The 16,629-nt window shown below is 36.9% G+C and overlaps 1 protein-coding gene across 1 annotated transcript; it reads right to left on the bottom strand.

Annotated features, from left to right (window-relative positions):
- Nucleotides 1–217: 217 nt before the first annotated feature.
- Nucleotides 218–14,906, bottom strand: LOC109036561 (protein-associating with the carboxyl-terminal domain of ezrin). Its single transcript, XM_019050853.2, has 12 exons — nt 14,593–14,906; nt 13,229–13,420; nt 11,567–11,752; nt 10,952–11,043; nt 10,216–10,379; nt 8,056–8,245; nt 7,026–7,165; nt 6,120–6,295; nt 4,091–4,231; nt 3,590–3,650; nt 2,387–2,547; nt 218–742 (listed from the first exon to the last, which is right to left on the bottom strand). Exons 2-12 carry the CDS (start codon nt 13,412–13,414, stop codon nt 410–412), a joined length of 1,830 nt encoding a protein of 609 aa, XP_018906398.2. The 5' UTR covers nt 13,415–13,420; nt 14,593–14,906; the 3' UTR covers nt 218–409.
- Nucleotides 14,907–16,629: the final 1,723 nt, after the last annotated feature.

Raw genomic sequence — 16,629 nt, 5'->3', positions numbered from 1 at the left:
CCCTTCAACCTAGTCTCATAATAGGACAATTTTTACTCATCTGGAGTAAAACTAAAGAGAATAACTTTGAAAATAGATCCTTGCAAGGGATTGAAAAGATTTGCCACTGCAAAAATACAAAATACGAAAACAAGAATTCCATGATATGCAATTTAGAAAGTGAACTTTTTAAACCCTTTCAGAACTTCTACAACTGATACAAATACAAAATAGCAACTTTTTAAGAGGACGTACAATACATACTTTATTTAAAAAACAAATTACTCAAACAAATAACAAAATATGAATTTATCACAGGAAATGCATTGATTTAATTGCCATTATCTTTTCTTTTAAAACAAGATCCGGATAGTAAAAAGTTAGAATTCAGCTCGACGTTGAATTGAGAAGAAAATGACATTGCTAAAGCCTAAGATGAGGGCTCCTGGATTTTATCTGAAATTGACTCAAAATTATCATCACTGACTGCTCCCCAATCATCAATGTCATCCGCCCAACCATCTTCAACTTGATCCTCAATAGATGCAACATCAAATTTATTAGAAGACCCATTTTCACTTATCACGGCAACAGGGGTCTTGGAGATGACTGGCTCCATGTCTTGAAAAAGAGCATCGATTTCATCTGGTTTCACTTCTTTGGGTTTCACGAAAATACCTAAAGACTTTATTTCGTCAATGCTATCTTTTTTTGCAATCCTGGGCTTTTCCACCACTCCAACAGAGGATTCTTTCTCTTGCGGCTGCATGCAACAGACAATGCAACTTTTTACAATCAAAATAAAAAACACGCAAAGAAAAAATGAAACTTGGTTACGTTTGGAAGTAAGATCATTCTTACAGTCTATCAAAGCCTCTGAATTCTATGGGTCTGCATACAAGCAGATGTCTTCTAATTTAGCCTAGAAGAGTGGTAAAAATAAAGTTAACCTTAAGGCGATGGGCTCCCTGCTGGAAAATCAAGTGACTAAGAAGTAAAGCAAGAAATTCAGAACCAGATAAACTTCAGTATTTTTTGATGTGATGTTACTTATGGTCTCTTCGGCACAATGAGCTTTTAAAATCGAACTTCCTATGTGCCAATCTGAAGAAAAGCGGGGTTGATAAGTAATTTTTGATACTTTTACACAGAATATCTAGTAGAGATGTTCCAACATCATATTGATGATCAGGGAGATTTTATATTTTCTTGCAGGCCAGGTAGATAAGACGGACGAAAGGAATCAAATTTTTTCTAACAATAAGAGCATGAGACAAAGCACCCACACACACATAGCAACAATCCCACATCTCTGTTAGAAAATATGTGTAAATGGGCCAAAAACGCTACTTTTCAGCCCTGCTTTTCTCAAGATTGGTACACGATAAGTTCAATTTTAGATGCTCATCATGATTAGGAGATCATAAGGAACATCATATCAAATAATATCGAAACTTGACCGGCACTAAATTTCTACATATTTCATAAGTACCGAGTAGCTCTAGATCATTTGCAATTTATTACTACAGAGTACAAATAAAATTCAGTTGCAGAGTACAATTGCAATCAGCTATAGTTCCAATGTTTCGATATAGTTAGCCGCTAGGATCTCTCCTTGTTATCATGCGTTATCAGGGCCATCAGAAAGAGGTAGCAATATGAGCTCTTGCCTGCAGTTTCAAATTCCCAGAGGCACCACTGGTACCCCTCTTAACAACCGATAGTTGACTTTTTAAAAGTTTCATTTATTTTTGGAGACCTGTTTCTATTCTGATACTCTGTTGAAGATTCTTTTCTTCTGGGTGAATTCACCTTATTGAGAAAAAACTGAACAAATTAATTCTCACATACACGATTTTCCTACACGTCTTACTTGCATTAAATCACTTGCTACCTAGTGACATTTTTCCAGGCAAGACCAAAAAACTAAACCATAATTCTATCTTTGCTTTCATTGTTCACTAAAATGAGAAATTACGGTATGAAGATATTGGCAAGGGACGGCATACTTAATTTCTGTATGCATCAAATGCTGATAACTGATTGGTGAATGTTAGATAGTGACAGATTTGTTCATTCACAAGTTATCAATTTATAACTCAGAAGGGTTCACAAAAGCTTCAGCCACTTATCGAAATGCAATGTATTGTATGGTTACGATGGGGCTAAGTCTTGTCTTGTCGTACTGACGTACAAGTAGTTTCAAAAATCGGCTCGCAACTTTGAAAAATAAAGTTATGTCTAACATAAAATAACTCGGAACTTGATTTTGGGACTGTCAGCCTGTCAACTATCAGAGTGCCATGCTTACTCAGGCTAAAAAGGCACCCCTTCAATGGATAGAAATAAAAGCATCAACCCTGTCATTAAAAGAGGTCATTAAAAAGAGAAACTGAACTATAATTACCGATTCCCAGTCTATCCACTGCTCATTGTCATCATCATTGGATTCTTGTAATAAGTGACTACTGTTGGAATTACAATTCTGGGATTCTTGAATTAGATCCTCACCACCATCCGGAGAAGGGCGTTCATGGAGCATCAACTCAGTTATTATTTCCGAACTCACTGAAAATAATACAGATTGTATAGAGGGGATAAGAGATGATCATAGAGAAACGAGAGGATTGAATAAGATATGTTCAGTTACTAACACTTAAAATGTATAGAGGTATAATTACTTAAAAGCTACTGCACCAAACATCCACAAAGATGTTTCAAGGTATAAGTCATGCTGAGCTAGAGCTGTAGTGACATGCGCTGCATGTCTTGAGACTTGTTGATAATTTTTTGATGGATAGTGTAAATAGTGGAAATACATGTGATAAGTGGCAGAGAACCAACATCGTTTTAAACCATACTTTTAAATTATATTTGATTTATTGATCATTATTTTAAGGAACAAATAACTTCACAAATCCTTATTTTATACATAATACTGACTGATTTGATTATTAGGTGGTCTTGAAAAAAAAGATATAAGCTTTTTAGCGGCAACGTTTTGCAATTTTTAATATCGACTGTTTTAAGTTGTTATAGTCAAGAATGAATTTAAGATGCATTTACGGGTGTTCAAAGTTAGTGCGAGGGTCTTCCAAGAAGTAAGTTTTGCTACTTTTTTCCCCCACAAATATTATGAATGGAGCAAAACTGAAAGAAGTCCTTTATTAGACATACTTTCAGCTTTAAAACAAGCTATAGTTTTTGAATTTTGACTCACGGGTGGCAATAATAACCATACCTCAAATTTAACTAGATTAAACTCTAGTATGCAATGGATTTCCTGAAAGCTTTTTATGTGCCGAAAAAGCTTACGCAAATAATGTTTTGCTATGATTCTTCGTTTTAAGGTGACGAATTAATGGAAACCAAGCCAATTTGGTGCTTATAATCCCTCAAAGAAGCTCAGAACTTGAGGCATATTGCCTTCTAAATGAAGGGGTCAAGTTTCGATAACATGCCGCATAGTCTGGTTTTGACCTGTATTGCACCTACCTTTTCCACAGAAAAAGTAGGAAGATCAGTAGTTACTTGATCTTTAAAATCTTGCCCCTAATGAATGAAAGGAGAGTTGCGCTTCTTGTATTTTATCCAATGGAAAAATACTCACCTAAATCACTTTCAAGAGATTTCTTACTGCTCTCATGATCCTTTTCCGGTTCCTTCCACAGCTGAAACAGCAAATGTTTTTTCCTCGTATTTAATTGAACTAATTTGATTAATGTAAATTACTTCAGAGACTTTTTATCTTAATTTTAATAGACCTTATTCATAGCTTTGAATGAAAAATTCTTTGAAACAATGACACTTAAAACAGGATCTTAATCTAGAATCATCAGGTTTTCAGGAAACCAACGTATTGACATACTTTTTTTCAAAGTAATGAGCTAGGAAGTATTACTTTTCATCTCGACTTGTACAAACAAGAGCATACATTGATGAGATTTGCAAAGATTCTGAAATTCTAGGTTGTCATTTCGTTTCTAAGTTTTTCTGGTTCCTGCTTGAGTAATCAACATTTCTGATACTCTCAACAGCTTCAGATTTGTCTCCATGCTTCCTCTCATTTTAAATAAGTTCTGGTACAGAAGAGAGGAACAGAAATACTTACTTTTGGTCTACCATCAGCGAAAATTCTACTTCTTTTGCCACCGATGACAACAGCAGATCCTAAAACTGGAACAAGATCAGCTAGAGCATGCAATGTGGCGCAGACCAGCTCATCACTAGTGTCCTTGATTCCAAGTAAGAGCTGGAAAAACAGTTATGAGAAGGGATCAAACTTAAAAGAATTCTGATAATATTTCATTTAAAAAAATGTATGTGAAGGGATAAAGAACTAATTGAAAAACAGTGAACTTTTAACTGAGAAAGGTAAACCTAGTCGTCGAACTTTAAGAACTCATTAATTCACTCACTTTCCTTCAATGGCGGAAACGTTCCCCATTGAAGGAAAGAGAGTGTACCCTTTTAAGTATAAAGATGTATAATTGACTGGAGGCAAAGGATGAAAAAGGGGAAAAATTGTGACCCACAAATTATGATGTCTCCTCACCTTGTTAATGCTCAAATATTTTCAATATATTTCTACTGACACCAAATATGACTAGTGATTTTTATCATGATATTGAGTGTGACCAAGACCGATCTACACAAGTCAGCCACTGGGCATCCTTTTGAAATCCATTCTCCCGCCCAGCCGTAACTCAACCGCAGACAACGTGACATCTCATTGGCTGCTTTCATGAGAAATACATTGCAGACAGCCAATTCTATGTCACTGCGCAATAGAGTTCCAAAACTCAACTTCATGAATGACTGACCTGTGTAGATTACTCTATAGTGGGACAAACCATCTTAAAATAATTTGATGAAAAAAAAAATAAATAAAATAAATGACATTTAATGGTTAAAGAAATTCAACTAAGTTACACAATACAGGCCGTAACGTGTTGGTGGCTTACATTTGGTTGCTTGATTGGATTTCGCTCACAATCAATATTTGATTTATACATAGATGTATTTAAATGACTCCAACGGATTTATTGCATGAGTTTCTTTTTATTGCTTGTATTTAAAGAACTAAAGATCATGATCTTACAGGAATTTTTCTGGAGTTTTTAGACCACCAGCAGCCTGATCATTGACATTTTTTGTTTGCCGGGACGACATAGATGACATAGGTTAAAAGGCGGAGCGTGATTGGTCGGCTATGTCTTATCGCTGCTTTGTCGTGCTTTTGTCAGGAGGAATGGACGACATACTGTCGGAAACTTCAGAGGTGCCGTTAGCTTGTCGTGAGTTCAATCCGACTTAGGCACGACAAAGCAGCTATAAGACATAGCCGACCAATCACGCTCCGCCTTTTAACCTATGTCATCTATGTCCTATGTCGTCCTGACAAACAAAAAATTTCAACAATCAAGCTGCTGAAACCCTCAAAATATCAGGTTAAAAAATCCTTCGGTTAGGAATTTCAATACGGTCACTTTTTTGCAGGAGCAGGTCCTCAGCACATGTGTGCGCCTCAATACCTGACCAACTTGATCTCTTCATTCCTCGCAATTTATTCCTCCCTAGGGATTTGGCAGTCAAGTTCAGGAAGTAAATATTGCAACGGCCGATGATTGAATTACAGAAATTGATTTTTGAGATGGGATCATTGTATCTTGAAACGTTAGAGATGAATATTTGAGAATTATGAACTCATTGAGTAAATTCCGTTTTAAAGGAAGGCTGCTAGCTGCTGGCAATGGGCAATTAAATACTTTCGGCAGAGTTTGAGGTTATTTACTAGTTTATCTATTGACAGCTGTAGACACCTCAACAGGAGTGAAAGCCAATAAGCCATCAGAGGAGGCAAAATTGGAGGTTAGATGGGCGGTCTTGAATAAAGTGATTGTCACTGAGTGTTTGAAAGATAATCTTTTTGGTTACAGTAAAGCGTTGTAAAAAAATTAATCAAAATTAAAGTCAACTCATTGACTCACGTTGAGGTTTTATACCTTTTGATCTGAGTTTGAGACAAGAGAGTCAAAGATTATCCGTCAACTTATTGCCATTTTCGAGGATCAACAAGAATGGGAGAATATGTACTTCAATTTTCATCATTAAAGGTTAAAATCAAAGAGAATGTGTACCTCTGGTAAAATTTGTAATTGAAGTTGCTGTTGAGTGAAAGAACTGCAGAAGAGTTTGAAATACTTCAGCAAAATTAGTCGAACTTGTGAATCCCTGACACAAAAAATTGATAGAAGTTTTGGTACGATAAATTTGCTGAACACTGAGTCTGAAAACAGCGACTCCGGATATTCATCTGAAAAATAAGTTATAAATTAGAAACAAGGCTTACGGCTAAGGCAGGATTTCCAAGATGCTCTCTGAAAATGCCTCGACTTAAAATCTCTTCAAATATATTTTACAAACATACATTAAACTCCTTATACTGGAGTTATTTATAAGGAATTTCAAGTTAACAGAGTTTTACTCTGGTTTTTTACTTTAGTCAAGCCCTGCTGAGTCAAATCATGAGCTTGAGTTTAACTCTAAGGAATATTTTGTACGTTTTTTCCCCCCGTCAATGCAGCCTTCTGTGTTTTTTTTTGTTTTTTTTTTTTTTTGGGGGGGGGGGGGTTGTCATCGCTAGGTACACACTTTTGAAAGGAAATAAATCAACATTGCTTGATTCCAACTTGATCCTGAAGTCTTGTTGCTTTTTCTAAGAAACAGGTCACGGTGGAAGAGAGATCAAAAAAACATAACTACAAACTTGTTCATAAGTTCCCTACTGATAATGTGTAAGTCGGAGCATAACCATTGCAGTTATAATCATCATTGGTGCTTTGATATGCCTTATTTGGACAAGCAAGGAGCAACAGTCTCCGATACTGTGCCTCTTGCGCTGATAACACCCATCTAAAGAAATGAGCACTGCTGCAGAAGATTAGAGACTGCCCCTCTATCTCTAACGCATACTAGGCTCCTTGATAGATCCTTGTAGATAAAAAAATAAAACTGGTGGTAAAAGTAGACAGTGCCGAAGTTACCTGATCGAGGGGTTAATAAATGCGGAAGTAGACAGGCCTGAGCAGCAGAATCTAATAGCACCAATCTTGAGAGAAGTAATGATCCTAGTTGGCTGGCGATTAGGTTTTCTGGAAATACCTTTAGATCTGCAGCTAAACTTCTGTGAAATAAAGAAAGGTCAATATTCTTATTAACTCACTTAACGCTGCTGATAGAGATGCCCTCTAAAAGGCTAGGGACAAATCAACTCAAAACTTAATCTTAAGGTGACGATGGCCATTTAATGACTTCACTGCTTGCCTCATTATCTTGATAGCTTTCCACTTGCATTAAGGCACAGCAAGGCTATCAATATTACAGTAATCTTGCAATTCTGAAGTCTCTTGAGGACAAATATTGCTGAATATTTTGCTTCAGAGCCATTCAGCAAGTAAAAATCAAAGAAAAATTCTGTACATGTAGGAACACTAAGCTAATGGCCAGTGAAAAGCTTGGAACAGTATCTGCACTAAAACAATGCTTAGTTGTAAAATTGCACAGGTCTGAAAGTTTTATGATTTTTGTATTTAAATATCGAGCGCTATGAATTTTATTTGTTTGTTGCCTGACCATTTTCATCTTTTCTGACACTAATTTTCTCTCTGAATATTCTTCTGACTCTTATCATTAGTATAAACTCTCTGAGCTCCTAAATATTCCTCATTAGTCACAGTTTGTTCTACCATTCTACTTAGCCAATTTTCATGATTTTTGCAGCTATCAATAGAAGATAGTCTCTAACTGAGCCTGTTTTATTAAGATTAACTCTCAAAACAGACCTTAGAGCATGCGAATCTTCCTCTGGGAGTTGAACTGTAAAGCGGCCAGGGGACATAGCCTTCTGGTTAGTCATGTTTTTCCAATAGCTAAGAACACACTGATCTAGGCTTTGTACTAAACTTGCTGTTGTTAATGGGTCCTAAGTCTGCACAATGAATAATCTTCTTACTCAATTAGAATCAATTAACAGGTGGCTGCTAACAAACAAAATAATAATTTTTTGAGGCTTACTTGAAAAATTCAGTTTTTTGATCCTGAGTTTTTATGGCTAACTCTGATAGAAAATTGTGGACAGTTATAAATTCATGAGTGAAAAAAGGGTGTCTCAAAACTTGACTTAAAGATGGACGTTCCGATGGTTCCCCACTGCGTAAACAATTAATACATGTATCTTTGAATTCCTTCAATGCAGGAACTTGATCTGAAATTAAAAAAAAAAAACTCAGTGTATACAGATAATAGAAAAAGAAGGAGAGAGAAGAAAGGAAATGACAAAAACATATCTTTAGGTTTGTTTTCAAAGAATTTTTATGATTAGATATTATTATCATGTGAATCTTTCAAAGTATTTTAATGGATAGTGTCTGCTCAGTTATGGTATTCCAGTCCTCAGAAAACCTATTCTGGTGCGATATTTCATCCAGTCTAAGAAATTAGCATATTTTTTTTCTGTAAGAGCCCTTTTACTAGCGTCCTTTCCACGAAGAATAAAGGTGACGGGATGCACCAGTCAATAGACAAAAGTTGGTGATCATATGCTCATAACTAAAAGTTATGTTAAGACTAGAGTTGGGCCGGGTATCCAGCGATTATCCTGATTGCCTGATTATACGGCCGGATACGATTTTCATGGGTGTCCGTATCCGGTCAGATAATCGCGCTATCTGGTTTTTGGACCCGCCAAATGGTGCTTTTTCGGCCGTGAAAATTTTGATAAATTTTTTGTGATATTTTGGCACTTTTCGGCACATTTTTACTAGTCTTGGTAATTGCTCAACTTTCCGAAACTTATTATTACCAGAATTAGGAATGTTTTCCGCAAATTAACATGATCGCAACATGGACCTTAATGCCTTAAGGTCCATTTTCAAAGACAAAGAATGCGAGTAGAAAGGAAAAAAAAACAATGTCACCAACAGATGCATAAGCTCCCTGTTGAAAACGTTTTTAGTCTGAGCGTAATTTCACAAGTATCGTAATCGTATCGAAACAAAGTCCTATCAAGTTTGATTATCGGTTTCAATATCCATTCCTCTTGTTCATTCAGAGATTCTCATCAATTAAGATGAATCGCACAACTTTCTGTCACATGACAGGCTTTAAAATGCTGCGACTTTTGATCGGCAAGCAGCAACGGTGCTTTAAAAAGTGTGAGGTTGGCAGCGCTATTTTCCACCTTTGTCGTATTTACTTACACTTTTGATAATATCTTTCTTTCTGCACATCAGAATCAGATCTATCTGGCCCATCACATCACACCACGAACCCAATGAAAGCTAATGCTGCTCATCTGCCAGGTCATTTATTTTGGTATTCGTTATAGCAAGCCGACTTATCGCGTGTCTTTGAAAATAAGGAGGTTGCCAGTACGAAGGCACATACATGGATGATAGTCTCGATGGTCTAATACACAGTGTGCCTCTTGTTTCAAGCGCAAAATCGGGAGATATTTCTCTTGCAAAAAAGCACTATCCAGATCCGGTATTATCCAGTTCCGGTCAGATACCTCAGCGAATTATCCGGTATTCGGCTCCGGCCGGATACAAAAAATCAATATCCGTATCTGGTGGTGTGAAAAATCTATTTCGGCCCAACTCTAGTTAAAACTCTGCTGCATTCCCTCTTAGCTGATTTCTATGTATTCACCAAGGAGCATGACACAGCATAAAGTGGAGTTTTGACAGAGATATTTGAAATACTTGATGTATAAACTTTGTAAGAAACACCTAAAAAGGAGATGTTGATTTAATATCCTTAAAGTTGAAAAAATTATACGGTACGTTTTGGGCTGTCAATTACTTCCTGAGATGCTTAATTAACCTCCTAGACAGTTATTTCAGCATCTTAAAATGTAAAATTGGCAGCAGAAGGCGAAGCAGACTGTGCATTTTTTCCACAATTAAGGATGTTAAAGCAACACCGATTTTCTTCCTGTGAAACTTTACAGCCTTTCAGGGTCTTTTACAATCTTTCAAAAATAATTGAAGTTACGACAAATTGCTGTCAACTGATAAGACCGACAAAAGCATAATTTTTAAATGTATCTAAAATGTTCAAAATTACACTGCTTTCAAAACTCATTACAGAACTTATCCTGATATCAACCATTCATAATGAAAATTGCTGGGAGATGTGCAATCTTTTTCCAAGAGATATAAATAAATACCGTACCATTAGATTTTTCCTCTAGAATTTCATCAGCTAAAACCCCAAAAGCATACTGGTCAATGATTGTTGGTGGCTGAGGAGCACAATCATCTTCATTCGGGGCAATTCCATAAATGTAACGTTTAGATTTAGTTTCTTGTAGATAACTTAATGTTAAGTCTTGAAACCTACAAACAAAAAGTAATATTTGTTCTCATTGAAAATATTCACTTTAAGAGAGTAAAGATGTATTTCATTTGAAGTACATAACAGCAACAAGTAACAACATGTTCCAGAAAAAGAGTTTTTGGTATTACTCTTTCAAAATCAAAGTGCAACCAATGAGCGTGCAGTCAAAAAAAGAGAGGTTATGATTGGTAACGATTTCTGAAACCTGCTTGAAGCATTGTTAAAAATTGTCACAGAGAACAAAATGTTACAACAGCTTTGAAACATTTTGCAAAAAGCTTTCCTATTAAATAAGTCCTGCTAAACAGCAATGGTCCACTCCAAACAGAGTAGGAATACTCTAAACAGTTGCAAAGCAATTACAAACAAGTTACCGAACAAAATGCAACTAAGATTCCTCTGAAACATTACTTTGATGTACTTATTTCAAGTTTTTATAAACAATTTTTGTAGAGGACTGAACCTTGCAGTGAGCATTCTGAAATTGTTGATCTAGTCAAATAGGCTGTTTTCTCTGAATTTACAATGCTTCAACATCATTTGGAAATACAGATATAGTAATTAACCTTACCTTTTCAAAAACTCAAGACCACCAAGTTTCCAGGAGCCATCAGCTGTAACGTATATGGAAGCTTTACAAACATTCAAATGTGCAGCTTTGGCCTAAATCACAAAGAGATGGACAAATTAGAATGGATCACATCTTGAATGTTCTCTCCCATCTTTCAAAGGATACTAGATCAAAAATACTTTTTAGAATAAGTAGGTACTTTGGGCTCAAACATTTGTTTGGTGAACATATTTCAAGTCCCTATGAATAAATACTAATAGATGTTCCCGCAATATTTGGTTCAAAAGATTGCTTACTATATGGGTAATCTTTTTTTTATTCTCTAAATTTTCTAGGACTGCTGAATAAAATTCCCTGACTAAAATTTAACCTGCAGAACATTTATGCATTCTGATGAGCCAAATATTGGCCATTTTGGGCTATTTTAATTTATGGTAGTCAATTATTGTGCGTATTTTCAGCTTAGCGGACAGTAAAAACTGATGTAATCAGCAACGCGAGATAAATCCTGCTGCAACAGTGTGGGAGGGAGGGGCGTTAAAAGTTACTTTCTGCATGCAGTGGAGGAAGGATTTTTCCCCCTTTTTTCCCCAGAAGATAATTAAGGTACCGTACCTGCTCATGAAGAAAAACTAATGCTTTCAAGATACTGTAGAGCCCAATACACTTTTGAATTGACGTCAAGGAGTTGATGACATGAGAAAGAGGCCGGACATCTTCAGTTGCTAGATATAATTTCCCAGATTTTGTCCAAGATGCAATATACTTCAGAATACATGGATGTCTGTGCAACATTAAGTTCTGAAAAAAGATAAAAGAGTGCATTACAGCTATCCCCATTCTTAACAAAGTAGGTATTCTGAAACTTCAGGGAAGGGGGTTTAAAATTATTCTTGCAACAATGTTGATGATTACCCAGGAGAATGGAACCTGAACCAGTAGCCCAATCATAAGACAAAGATAAGGCAAAGAACAATAAAACAGCACTAAAACAAAGAAAAGAAACAAAAATTCTGGTTTTTTCATCATTTAGTAGAAAAAAGTGCTTTGATAAATAATCAACCCCGAGAAATCCAAACCCAACAGGCCAGAGGTATCCCTTGACTTCCATCCCCAGAGAGTGCGAATTTTATGGTCCCGTTCAGGCTTTGCTGATAGGGTATGAGGCACCTGAAACTGTTCAAATTTACAACTTTAGAGCCCCCCTGTGCTTGATCAGGAAAGTCTCTAGGGCTTTGGGATCATAATATTTGCAACTAGAAATAACCGATAAAAAAGTTTTAATTCACTACAACTTTTATAAAGGAGAGGGAAAAGCATTAGGTGAATAGTAATTAAAATTTGAGTAAAATCCCTGAATGGACCACTAGACAAGGTATGAATTTAAGCGATTTGATACATGTTTCTTAACCAGAATTTCACGTAGAACACGATTAGCGCAACAAATATTACTGAAACTAACTCCTAACGAAGATATCAACGTTTTTATTTTACATTGGTTACGAGGAATTTGAACTGCCCGCTCACAAGAAACTCAAAGCTCTACGAGAGTCAAATCGCCCACTACAACGGTTTCAGCAAGCTTCTCAACCGAGCAATGTTCATTTCCCACCATATGTTGTTCAAACTATTAGCAATTTGCTGTAGCTGAGCCGAAGCGTCAAGATTGACGTTGCCAGATTTTTAAATCGCAGATACTGTCATGATAACGTTTAGCGCGCGATGTGAATCACGTAGAGTATTGAGTTTTCATGAGCGGGTGGTTTAAATTTACGCATCAAGAATCATTAAATATCTCCGTAAGGAGTCCATTATTTCGTTAATTTCCGTCGTGCGCATCGTGTTCTACGTGAAATTTTAGTTAAGAAACATGTATCAGAGTGCTGAAATTCGTACTTTGTCTAGTGGTCCATTGATACAAAGGTTTGTACAATGGTCAAAAGAGTGTGCCGACCTTCTGTATTGTAGTAGTTGTAGCGCTTGCTCCTAGGTCTGGATGACAACAAGACTCTTCGATGGTTTCAAATAACAGTTGCCCAGAGCTGCCTGTGCAGTAGGCACTGAAGGGAAATGGGGCTCTGACTGAAAACGAAGGAACACTACTTGTGCGGTGTTTGAAGTAGTAAAAAAAGAAAAAGAAAAGAAATAAGCAAGGAATTTAGGTGACCCATTTTAATAGATTTAAATATGGTGATATTCCATTAGGTATATTGGGTCAAAGGATTGAGCACGCATGTGACATACCAAATATTTTAATGTCAATCATTGCCCACTTACCTTCGCAAATAAATGTAGGGGGGACAAACTTGAACTATGTTGAGAGGCTTCTATGAAGACAGAAACTTTCGGATTGCTTCCAGAGCTATAATTTGCAGAATACAATGTCCAATTATCCGTAACTTCAAAAGCTTTCTCATCTATAACTAATCCACTTAATTGATTTCGACTACTTTCATTGCCCATTTTGACCTGAAACAGAATATGGAATATTATACTTTTAACTGCTTCAGGGCAGAAGCATTTCATTTAACAAGGGGTAGAAAAGTAAGGAGCATTGAAATGCAAGTCAGTATTTTGCAATTTACGACTGAGTATAGTAGGCGTGTCCTATTGGTTTTTGGTACACCTGCTAAAGAGTTCTGTTAAAAAGTAGTAACAATAAGAAGACTCTTTACAGGAACTTTTTGGAGAGATGAGCTGCTGCTACTTAGGGCTGCTTAAGGGCCTTGCCATCCAATAGATGAAATCCAAGACAGCAACATGGTCTGAGAAGAGCTATGTCAGTTCCTCTGAAAGACAAAGATGAGACTCTGATATCATGACATCAGCATGAGCCCACTCCAGCAGCTGATTTGAAAACACATGAGGTGATAGCTGTGCAGCACTGCGAGCTGTCTGAATGGTCCTTTTCTGAAGGGGACTCAGCCTGCTGATGTCACAGCAAAACTTCGGTGTGTAGATGGGCGGGCAGGGGGATCTGCGCAAGGATGGACCTAGCTCTCCTTACGCCATGGGGCAGCAACGCTATCACATTGAGTTCTGACAGTGCTGGTTGTTTTCCGCATGAGTGTAAGTATCTGTATTTCAAAACAAGGAGTATAGGTGGCTCTTTTTTTTTTTTTTTTTTTTTGGGGGTCATGCATCTTTATTACTTGATTGATAGCTTACATACAAACGTTTGTTTGAACACACTAGAGTCCCATCCACATGGGTGTGGTTAGCAGCATTATGGGCGCACTTGTTGCCAGAACTTGTTACAATCTCCAGAACTCCGGTTCAGTGAACTAATATGACCAGAGTTTCGCGAACAGCACTCTTAGAGACAAGACCCTAAACTGCAGGAAAAATTTCAACTTGAGTTCTCGATGACCTCTTTTACATGATAGCGTCACAAACTCAAACCTGCCAAGTTTTCATTTACACACTTTTCTATGTAAGCCATCGACGTATAAAAGGGAAGGCATTAAACTTAAAATTTTTTTAGTTTGTAACAGGTGTGCAAGTTCTGCGTCTTTTATCGCACCACCGTTACACTTGAGCCAAACTTGAGCTACTGATAGAAGATAATATTATAACAGAAAATCGTGATTGATTTTGAGGACGCATGCAATACACATATTTAAAACACTCTTCTCTCTTACCTTACTGTTTTCAGTTACTAATATACTGTCACACACAAGAACACAGAAGAACTACTTATATTATGCACAAAATAAATCATAATGCAACTTCGGTGTTACGACTGTTGTGACAGGAGCCGGGAGGTAGACAGCAAGCGTCGGTCTCACAAATCGATGAACCAGGCAAAAAAACCGTGAGAATCGTACGGAGAAAAGAAATCTTCACCCACTGGAATGTGTCTTCGAAGTTAAAAGTCGATGAATTGGAAAAAGGAAGATGAAAGTTCAAGTATTTAAATTTTAAGGTTAGGTCCGCCACAAATGATAATAGATAAAAACACGACGGCATTGCAACACGGTAGGTATGATGTGGACTGATGATTGGTTAACTTTATCCCGCCAAAGCTTTCGCGCTCAACTGTGATTCGACGACACTTGACGAGCGGCGCGCGGCGGGAAAGCTGCGGCAGATGGAATGCCTTGATGCATAGAGAAAAAAAAGGGCCTTGATGGCTTTGCGGCATCATTACAGACTTCTTGTCATTATTTATTTTTTAAATTTTTTAATTTTTTACTTGACGTCATGTCTTAAAACTTCCACTATCTTTTTCCTCTGTGTAAAAAATATTCTGAAACAATTTCAAGTTATAATGTTGGTTCGTTCTCCTTAAAAAAAGTGAGCCGGGGTACGTATATTTCAGAACACTGCAAATGAGAAACGCACTTCTGCAGTTTTTTTTTGGTCCAACGGAGAAAAATATATAATTGAGATTTTTGGTTAAAATGGGGGAGCATCAATTCCACGAGAAAAAATTCACTAAAACTTCCTACACCTCTGTGGTGCAACAGGACTTAATTATCCATCAAGAAAATTCCATCTTGTTATACCTAAACCGGATAATCTTAAAGAGAGTGGTAGTCGAAAACTTACTAAGTCCTAGTAACTATCTGTCTTCAATGACGTTCAGCATGATTTTTGAACTTCATTAGCGGAAAAATTTAATTGATTCAAGCAGAAATATGTTCATATTTATCGCCGAGAAAATTTCCTTATGAACCAATGAAGACAAATAAGCTTACATTAAAAGAAAAGTCACTAACATCAAGCAGAAACTAGCTTTCATTCAGATATTTTTTTCTTGATTCAAAAAAAATCTTCTTTATGGCATACTCAAGAATGATCCTGCAAAAATCAAGTTACTTTTTTCTCTAATAAAATTCAAAAATTGTGCTAAACGTTATAAATACGGATGTTAGGACTTGGTGAGTTTTTTGGACTACCGCTCTCTTTTTGTAGCATAGTATCTTGATTTACTTTGCGAGGAAAGCTCCGTACTTAAAAAGGATGCCTGTCATTCTTAATATCGACGGTGAAACTACCAAACCACGTATCTCGGTTTGCGACGTCGCAGACTTCCTGCCATACTTTATTTTTTAAATGAAAAACTACTTAACGTCCAGTCTTGAAAATTTCTGTGATTTTTCCTCTTCGTGCAGAAAAAATTCTGTGAAAATTTCAAGGAATGATAAGTATTGATTTGGTCTACTTCAAAAAAATAAAATGTGAGCGTAAATTTTTAAACACCGCAAACGAGATACGTGGTTTGGTAGTTTCACCGTCGATATGTTGCAGCACCTTCCATTTCGTATGATACTGTGCACCACCTCAGTTGCGAAATAGTTGCTTGAGGCGCCGCGCCGTAGCACGCTGCGGCGTGAGGCGCGGCGGCCAGCGGGCCAGCAAGAAACGCGCAGTGGCGCCTACAAACCTAAGGGGAAACTTTAAGTATCGCGCAATGCGTGAAGTATCCCTGTAGGTTTGTAGGCGCCAGCGCGCGTTACGCGCCGGCAGCACGCCGCCGGCCGCATCGCTATGTTAGGAGTTAGGCTTTAATATTTAAACTCGCGGAGTCAGCGTTTTTCAACTCATGATTTTGAAATGTTTGCACACTCTGCGTGGATTACCTATTGTCATTTAAATTGATGAAAAAAAAAAAAAAAAAAAAAAAAAAATGTACTACAGGGAAATATAGTGTGTGTTTTGTAAATATTAAGGTG

The sequence above is a fragment of the Bemisia tabaci genome, chromosome 5 (genome assembly GCF_918797505.1).
Source record: "Bemisia tabaci chromosome 5, PGI_BMITA_v3".
NCBI lineage: Eukaryota > Metazoa > Arthropoda > Insecta > Hemiptera > Aleyrodidae > Bemisia > Bemisia tabaci.
The sequence above is the reverse complement of the archived record's forward strand: the minus strand, read 5'-3'. Positions and strand labels throughout refer to the sequence as shown.

Bases quoted from the DNA above. Each gene is read 5' to 3' on its own strand.
- LOC109036561 (XM_019050853.2), bottom strand. From the start codon at position 13,414: ATGGGCAATGAAAGTAGTCGAAATCAATTAAGTGGATTAGTTATAGAT. The intron at 11,753-13,228 runs GTAAGTGGGCAA...ATCTTTTTTCAG, and splicing joins CCCTACATTTATTTGCGAAG to AACTTAATGTTGCACAGACA. The intron at 10,380-10,951 runs GTAAGGTTAATT...TTTTGTTTGTAG, and splicing joins GGTCTTGAGTTTTTGAAAAG to GTTTCAAGACTTAACATTAA.